General features: G+C 40.1%; 1 protein-coding gene across 1 annotated transcript; it reads left to right on the top strand.

Moving 5' to 3' along the window:
• The first annotated feature begins 718 nt into the window (after positions 1 to 718).
• Positions 719 to 9046, top strand: LOC131252511 (uncharacterized). The gene is made up of 6 exons (XM_058253087.1): positions 719 to 790; positions 1477 to 1765; positions 4529 to 4590; positions 4745 to 4943; positions 5095 to 5191; positions 8767 to 9046. The coding sequence occupies exons 1-6, from the start codon at positions 740 to 742 to the stop codon at positions 8855 to 8857; spliced, it is 789 nt and encodes a 262-aa protein (XP_058109070.1). The 5' UTR covers positions 719 to 739; the 3' UTR covers positions 8858 to 9046.
• The last annotated feature ends 653 nt before the right edge of the window (positions 9047 to 9699 follow it).

Raw genomic sequence — 9699 nt, 5'->3', positions numbered from 1 at the left:
TGCTGCACTTGATCTTTGAATCTGTCTTATATTTTTGGCTCAAGACTTACAACGAGTTCGTCAAATGGAAGGATGGTTGGGATATAACGCATACCTCATGATGGGACTCACATAGCTTGGTGACGTCAACACACCAGCCAGGTCGGTGATGTGTGGTACACCAGCCAATCCCTTCCCTACAAAGCACCTACCGACGCCCTTCTCTCTTGTAAATGGATTTCAACGGAGCTTCTTCTCCTTCTTCTCCTTCCGTTAACAACGTTATAACATCCAGACATGTAGAAGACTCCAATCTTCTCTCACCTCCTAGACCTAGTTCAAGGTAAAGTAGAACAAAAGATCCCAAGCTTGGGGTGCGTTTGGATGCACCATCCAATTGAATTGCGAACCAAATCAGAAAGTTGGTGTTTGGATGGGCATCCAATTTACGAATTGTTAAACTCGTGAACTGTGTAAGATAACTCATCACCTACATGTGACCTCGCCTACAGCCTTCCCTTTCCCAACTAAATCCTAAGGGGTGCGTTTGGTTGAACCCAGTATCATGATATTTTGGTGCAACCAAACACGCTGCAATTTGAGAAAAAAAGATGAAGAGTAGAAATAGTAATTAGGAGCACATCATGTTTGCTATAAAAATCACTAGTTGATCCAAACGCATCCTCAGATGCTAATCTTAGTCTTTGTTCTTTTTTGTTTATTATGTGTTTGTAGAAAGGTTTTCAGTTCAGGTTCCGGAATGGAGACTAGTGCAGGCGTTCGAGGCGGCCTCGTTATTGGTAGAAAGCAAGTAAGGTTTGATTTGAATATGTTTTCGTATTTTGATGTAACCCGATATAGACAGACAAAATTCACCGATCGGAAGGTTAGGATCATCCAATTAAGAATGCTTTTGGGCCATATGTGGTGTGGCTCGCTGGGTAGACAGTCTAGGCCAGTGATGAAATTGTACATATGAGCAATTCATGAGGATTGGGAATCGGCTTCGAGGTCTAACGTATCATTCACCACCAAAATCGAGCCATTCCATGCCTAGAACTGGGGGATTCAGAGCAGAAAGGAGTAATCCCTTTGGTGCCTTTTCCTTCTTTCTGTGGTGTGGTCCTTATGGAAAGAGCGCAATGAAAGGGCCTCCAACAATGCAGCTGCATCCATGGAAGCAGTGTTGTAAAAGGTGTAGGAAAGGGTAATTTGGGTGGGCTTTGGAGATTCATTAAGTGATTCAGCTTATTCGAGGAACCCTCGATGCCGTTTCACTGAAAAATCTTTGACGAGGCCATTCCACTGTGGAAGGATTTAATTTTCCAATCCCCTGGAATTCCACTGTGTTTTAATCAAATCAAGGGGTTGTGTTAATCTCTATCAAATGCATTAATATACATGGGCAACAACAACAACGTGTAAAAGCTTGTTTGTTTTATTCTGTTTTTCATAAATTTACATCTACATGCATTGTGTGGCAAATGGAAAGTGCAGGGTTTCTGGAGTTTTGATATATGGAAACTTGTGCTTGGATTATGCTGGTTTTTACTTCATCAAGTGGTCAACACAGTGCATTTTGTGCGGGGTATAGCTCATGTGCTAGAAAGCTATCTCATCTCAAGTGGGTTATTGGAGAAGTACAAGAATTTTCAACTAAAGAAACTTCGGTACCTTGCCATCGTGGTAGACAGTGAAGAAGCCTTTCATATCCCAAGTGTTATCAACCTTTTGCAGTGGTTGTCAGCTTTGGGAGTGAAGCATGTCTGCCTTTATGACATGGAGGGTAAGAATTCGTAAGCATATCCTAAACAGGTAATGCACAACAGAATTTCAGTTGTTTTAGAAAACCTTAGGTAAAAAAATTTGGGAGGTAATTCTTTATCAATATACCCAATCCTCTAGTCTTTTGCCCTTGCTAGAACTTTTGGAGTTGTTGATGCATCACGGTCGGATGGGCCTGTATGGCCCACAAGCTGATCCAATGAAAGATAAGGTGATCAGATGCATATCAGGCTTAGATCAAGCCTATCCATGGATCATGATCAACAATCTAACAATTCGAGCTGTCCATATTTAACATATGGACCATACAACCATTAAATATCATATATCTGGTCCACATCAAGGGTCTAGATTGCTAGAATGGAAGATCAGGGCCATACGTTGGTCCTGATAAGTTCTCTCTCTCTCTCTCTCTCTCTCTCTCTCTCTCTCTCGGAGTCCTGATTAGTGTTCTAATCAAGATCAGTGGTCAACGTGGACTGTTGGGCCCACAGAATCAAACTGATGGATTGTATGAGGCCACATGTGTGATTGGATGGTCCACATGTTCAATCAGATGATGACTTGAAGTTTCTTTAAGTCTCTCTCTCTCTCTCTCTCTCTCTCTCTCTCTCTCTCTCTTTCTCACACACACACACACACACACACACACACACCATAAACAACAGCTGAGAGTGGATGCCCACCCATTGAAATCTTCCTAATTATTTATAGGGCCCACTAAGATGTTGTTCACACATCCAACCCATCCATCGTGTGTCCCATTTGGATGGGGGGTTACCAAATTTTAGGCCTTTCCAAAACTCAGGTGGCCCTACCAAGTGCTTTAAATGTTTTAGGCATGATTTCACATGGTTTCAGATTGTGGGGCCTACCTGAGTTCTGGATACAGCTGATTTTTGGTACATCCTATAACCTGGAGGGGACCCACTAAATGCATGGTGTGGATATCTAGCACACATCACGGTGGGGCCCACAAAGCTCGACCTTATCGGAAGCTCTTATGAGGTTGACATCATAGAACCTTTTATACACACACCAAAATAGTTGGAAGTCTTTTCTTTGGGCTCTTTTCTATTTTGGAAGATACAACATATCCTCAGAAGGTAGATTAGATTGGGAAAGATATGAGGAGGTTTCTCAGCCAACAGGGAGTAATTTGAAGTTTTCAGGAAATTCTTTGTACTCAAGCCTACAAACAGGCTCTTAAAATAGAGAACAGATTTTGAGTTAGGCTGTCAACGGGCCAGGCCTGGGGTAGGTCTCGGCCTGGATTGAACTGTTTTGACGGCTAGGCCTCTGATTTTTTTAGGCCCGAGCCTGGCCCATTGACACCCCAAATTTTCAGAATGTTTTTCTTTGCCTCTAAGCATGTATTGGTTAATCCAAGCATACGTTCCTGTATTTTACAATTGCATGTGTTGTGTTTTCTCTCATTTGGGCACCAAATCGGGTACACTCCTTTCATATTCAGGCGTTCATCAAAAGTTGCATTGGTATTCTGGTTATTGGAAATCTTATTGGATCTGCATCTGAAATTGTAGATCCAGATTCGGTTTTCTGGATGTTGCTGCATCAGTCATCATCATCATCATAGCATTATCCCAGTTATTTGGGGTTGGATGTTTTCATGATTTCTTGGCAAAAGTTCAATGACCGGCTGTCCTCTTAACACCAACCCTCTATCTATGGCTAGGATGGGCTAGCACATAGCTACCGCTTGGAGTTTTGTTACTTCCCGAGTTTGTATTGAGGAGACCACTCAATAAGTTATCATGTGACAACTGTTGGATGCAGCTTGTAGGAAGAAAAAACTTTCTTATCTTTTGAGAAATGCTATTATACAGCTTGCGTTGTAGTTCCATCCAGTCCCATCCTCAAGGTATGCATGGAAAAAAAAAAAGAAAAACATATGGTCGGAAATGTTGATCTGGTGGATCACTGTGTGGGTGGGCCATACACTAGGAATTGCAGTGTTTGGACAACTGTGGCAATCAACTTGTGTGTCTTGCAGTTGAATGTGACTGTTTATCTGTTTTGAGCTGAGTGATCCTTGCAGTCCATTGATTGCTTGACTTCCATAGTGCAATCCCCTTGCTTTGGGACATGGCCTCTCTACTGGCTGATCCACCAGATTAATTGTAGTGATCACCAGACATGTTTGGCACGTGTACCATGAGGGAGCTGCATAGAACTTCTGTTACGCGATCTGGATAATAACATCTTTCATCGTTCTATTGTCTCTTCTTTCTAATTTGTGTACTTGTGAAACTTGGGTGGTTTAAAAAATGTACTTTTTCATTGCCAATAAAAATTAAGACAGTTCAAATTTGCATTTCTTTTAGGGGTGCAACTTGGGCGGGTTGGGTTGGGTTGGGTTGGGTTGGGTTGGGTGGGGTTGAGGGTCAACCCGAGCCCAACCCGAACTCAAGAGGACCTAACCCGCAACCTGATGCAATCCGACCTGAATTCCAGCCCCAGGTACCCAACTAGAACGTAACCTGAGCTAAAAACATGTGATTATAACCAACCCGACCTAACCCGACACAAATTTGCTCAACCCAAACCCAATCCGAATTCAAATCGGGTTGGTGTTTTTCAATCTGAACCCAACCAAGGACCTTGACAACCCAACCAACCTGACCCAAACTCGAGTTGGATTGGTCGGGTTTGGGTTGATCCGACCCAAGTTGCAGCCTTGATGTCATTTTGGTGGAATCATTCTCATGCTGAGCATCAAATACTGTTATACTCGGTGTTTCAGGTGTGCTAAAGAAAAATAAGGAAGTGCTTTTGAAGAATTTGAGTAATACAATACCATGGGAGGTAGTTTTGCACTGTAAATTTATTTATTTATTTTGCATGTTACCCTTGTTCTCAATAGAAGAGTTTTGTTTGTTTCAAAGGAAAGCTTTTAATTCAAAAATTCAAAATTTGTGTTTGACTTTGTAATTCTCATTCAACTTGGTAATGCATGCAGGAAACTGATGAAAAGGCTACCCTTCTTGATGAAGACAAAATGACGTTGGAATTGCTTTCAATCTCTGATGGGAAACAAGGAGCTGCTAAAGCAGCTAGCTTTCTCTGTTCAAAGTATTTGAGAATCGCCAGCGGAGGTGGAGAGCAGAAAATACCAATCTTCAGAGAACCTGACATGGACCAAGCACTGAGAGCAGTCGGTTCGTCCTACTGTTCAAACTTGCAATGTGTTCATACTATCCATTTCTCTTGCAATTTGCAATTCTTTTGACATAGTATGAGAATGTCTTTGATGACTCGTAAGCTTATCGAAATTTTGATTTCTACATGGTGTTTTCCTTCTGATTTTAGGTTGTGGAGGACCAGATCCTGATCTCCTTTTAATATATGGACCTGTAAGATGCCATTTAGGATTTCCTGCATGGAGAATACGATACACAGAGCTTGTGTAAGTCCTTGTGTTTTTCATAGCTCGCTAAAAGGGTTCTGCTTTGCTTCAAAACTATGATAATGCCATATGATTCGAGTTTTGCATAGGATCCTTTTTCTCATGTTTATTAGACAAGAACATTTGTCAGTATGATGGTAAATAAGAATGGATACAAACAATTGGATAAGAACATTTCAAGATTAGAGATTCTTACATGTTAAGTGAGAGTCCTTGTGGATGGTAAATAAGAACAGATACAGGCAATTGGATTGGGTTGTACTTTACACTGATGTCACATAGACATGAACACATGTCATATCAGGGACACAGTGTTTGACATAAGCTCCTATACAGTTGTATAATATTGACACATATGGTAACAACATCGGTCTCGAAAAGTGAAGAAGAATGTATCAAGTTTGGGCATGTTTGGATACAGGGACAAAAGTAAGGAAATGTTGATTCCGTAAGATGTCATTTTCCGGAAATTGGTCAAAATGAAAACATGTCCTGCTGTTTTTTCCCAACAATTTTCAAGAAAATCAGTTTTAATTTCCAAGTCTCTTGTTTGCGGAGATCTTTACCATGGAAATACTTAGTTAGGATTGATAACGATGAGTCCCACCTGGAAATGCCCATGGTCTGAATAATCTCAAGATTGGCCAATCAACTATGGATCCCATATGAAAATACACATGGATAGGATTATAGTTGCAAGAAGCGTGAAGCAAAGCACCAACAAGTTCATGTGGGGGTGCAGGGAAGTGTCTGTTTCAAAATATTATCTGGTAAAACAGGAGCATGAATGTGATTCCGAAGCGCTATTTGAAGTGAGAGCGACACCTAGTGAGAAGGATCCTGCAACTAAGGATAGGATCAACTAAAAATCATATGGAAAAGATCATCTAAGGATGGGCCCCACATGAAAATAGACGTGTGTAGGATCAATTAACGATGGGGCACCTGGTTAAGCTCATATAATGAGGGAACCCACTTGGAAATGCACATGGTTAGGATTGACTAACAACGGGCCCATGTAGTTTAGATCATCTTACTGTGTCATGGAACTATACATGTTTAGGATTGACTAAAAATGGACCTCATGGTTAAGATTATCTAACAAGGCCCCACATGGAAATATAGGATCGATTAACAATGGGCCCCACATGATTATAAACAATCCTAAAACCTAATTTCTTGCCCCTAGATATGCCAAAATCATAAAATTCAGCCCTTAAACCAGCCCATTTAGCCCTAGTCCTTACCAAGTAGCGAGTCCACATTTCACCTTAGAAATGTCATCAACAGGTGGATATTTGTACTCTTCATAGGATTATCCCTGTCCAGATTCCCAGCCTTATTATCATGATCCTTACCCATCTTCTAAATACCATTTGGGTTACCTTGATTATCATCATCGGCTATCCTATCATTCCGATCCCTATCCGAACATATATGATTACCATGGGGATTCGTATTGATTCCCTTTGCCTTCCTACAAAAATTTATCATGACATGCTCGTTATCTAGAAGCAATGCCTCATGGCAAGGGCCACGAGAGAAACCAAAGAAGTTTGAGAAAATGCAGGAGGCTATGAGAGGAATCAAGGAGGAACAAGTTGGTTCCAGGAGGTGTTGGACAATCTTGAGAATGATTCCTATAAGCCTTGGTGGAGTTCAACCAAACTTACATTTGGGTAGTTTCAGAGATGAACTCGATGGATGCCAATCTGTTGTATCTGAGATCCCAAGGAAGATGTGTCTGAAGAAAGCATGGCATTCCAAAGGGAACCCACTGTTGACTGATAAAAAATAAATGCAATGTTGGATTGCTCGATGGATCGACAGAAGGAGCAGTTGAATAGTGACTAAGTAGAAGGATCTATGGATCTGCAGATTTGGACAGCTCAATGATTAAGAAGGTGGATAGTTTAACAATCACATTGGCAAGCTTTATATAGATACCCTGGCACCGTTTCAACGCTGAGTACAAGTTGGACACCATCAGCGACAAGGATGACACCGCGACAACCAGGAGACAATCAAGAATAATGGATGAAGAGTTGCCTTCTATGATTATTGTTACTAAATCACTGCCTCTATTACTGTTCTTACTCAAGTTGCATTCCGAATACTGTCTTCATTCTGCTGATTGTTAAGCATATAGACTCTAGAACCTTTCCTCTCCAATTTAGCATTTAACTTCTCTCTAGTCTTGTCAACCTTTTCTACATCATCTTCAGATAGCATGTTCCATGGGATCTCATCCTGAACTATCAGTTACTATTGTATAAAGATTGCAAAACAGGCAAGGGTTCAATGCAGTATGCGCGCTTGTTATTTGATGGCGAACAATACTTAATTGAGTTAGATTATAGAGTGAACGAGAACAAAGATCAGCTGAGATCCACAAGGACTCAATGTGAAGTGATTTCTTGGCTTGCCTTTTTTTGCAAGTGTCAACAATCTCATTAGCCTCTTATTCACTTGGCGAAAAGAAATGTCCAGACACTATTTCCCTGATCTCATTTGCAACAAAATAACTTGGAGGATCTGCTTGGAATCAGTGGTGTCCTTGAGAATGCAAGTGGGGAATCCGTCCTTTTCTTCGCTGGGGGAGAAAGATTCCAATGAGGCGGAAGCTCAAGCCCTTCTCAAGGGGCTGTAGCTTTTCAAAGGGTTGTTTAATGGGAGGATCATGGTCGAAGGTAATTTGGCTATGCCATCATTTGGGTGAAGAACCAGGATTAAGAACCTTCCAAGCTTGCTTTTCAGCTTATTGTGGTGAGTTTGGATGTGGTTTTCAACCTCATTCTCAGGATGCTAATGAGATCTCAGATAGTCTAGCAAAACCAGTTGTTCTTAGATTAGAGTTTCCATTGGAGCAAGCTTTGCCTCTTTTGTAATTTCCTCTTTAGCTTGTCTCTTTTTCTTCAATAAAATCCCACACATTTATCAAATAAGTAAAAGATATAGCTTCCGCAATGTGGAATCTTGAGGCGTTGCCCATTTAATATCATTTAGGGAATCATGTTCTACTATCAATTTCCGTGGAATCATCTGCCGCTTCATGAAGCTTGGTTGTAGGAACCTATTGCCCAAGGTGCCATTCCCTCTCCCACTCTCACTCTACACTCATGCCACTGCTCCCACTTTGTGGAGTTTGAACTTTCTAACATTTTGAATGGAAACTTTCCCACTCCTGCGCTCAAATCCACTTTCACATACCAGATCACCTCCTGCCTTTTGCAACTAAGGGTGTGACAGCCAACTGGAACCTCCTGTTTGGCTTCAGAGCAATGTGCTCTTTTAGAAACTTCTTCTTTAAGGTGCCTAAAGTTTCATTAGGGGGTATTAAATTTTGGCAATTTTGGACTCTATTGATCTGAATTGGACTTCCATGTGCTGAATCTACTAATGTATTTAAATTTAGGTAATCACATATCTATTCTCTCTTACAAGGTTTTCGTTTTTTTCCTAATTGTTGAAAGTGATGCATAGGTGAATCCATTTTGTTGAATTTTTTTTATTCTATACTGATGTAATAAACTTTTTTTTTTTTTTTTTGTTTTTTTGTTTTTTCTGTACTCCAGGCACATGGGAACACTTAAATCCATGAAATATGGTGCCATAGTAAAAGTCATTTACAAGTTTACGAGGGTGCAACAGAACTATGGTAAGTAGTTTATGATTACCACTGCCCTTCTTTCAGGTGGATGTGAATGACCATTCTTTTATTACTCAAGGAATTGTTGTAGTGCTGTTAAAATGTGATATAGGTTTTTTTCAACTATATTCTAATTTTCTCCATAAAGTTTCTTCTTTCTTGGTTACTATGGGTAACTAAAACTGAGGTCCAAAACTCAAAACTAAACTTGTCCTCCTCTCAGGACTCTTAAGTTGAAGTTAACCTCCTTTTTTGTTTTTGTTTTTAATTTTAAAAAAAACTATCAACAGTAAAATTTGTTGACAACAAGATTAAATGTTGCAATATCCATGAAGGCTTTGACTTTGGACATATAAGAGAGAAAATCCACCCAATTGGTGGAAACCTTAGCTCGATGCAACCCTTCTATGAAATCTCTGTTAAAAGAAAATTTGTGGCCTATGTCTCTCCAGCCTTGAAAGTAGTTCTATTTCTTCCAGTCTTGTCAATTGGATAATGTTTTTAATAATATAGGCTTTTTTTTTTTTTCTTTATTTGTTCGACAATCATTTGAATTTTGAACACATCTTTAAATATATTTCTATTGTGTTCCTTCTGTAGATTCCACATTATTCCATTTCTTTCCAAATTATCTGCCTAACTTCTATATATGGCCATCTAATCCTTGAAAAGCTCAGCTCTGTCAGTGATGAACAGTGTTACTCAAGATATTCTAAAGGCTTGTAATGTGTTGTTGTTTGGATTTGTGGAAGTTCCACTTAAAACATGCATGTCCAAATCCAAGGAAGCTTTCCAGTGTTTTGATGCAGTTGTCACATCAGATGGGTTTATCCTCAAATTGAATATTACAGCCTTCATC

This window comes from Magnolia sinica, chromosome 8 (genome assembly GCF_029962835.1).
Source record: "Magnolia sinica isolate HGM2019 chromosome 8, MsV1, whole genome shotgun sequence".
Classification (NCBI taxonomy): Eukaryota; Viridiplantae; Streptophyta; class Magnoliopsida; order Magnoliales; family Magnoliaceae; genus Magnolia; species Magnolia sinica.
Note: the sequence above shows the minus strand (reverse complement) of the source record. Positions and strands in the feature narration are given on the sequence as shown.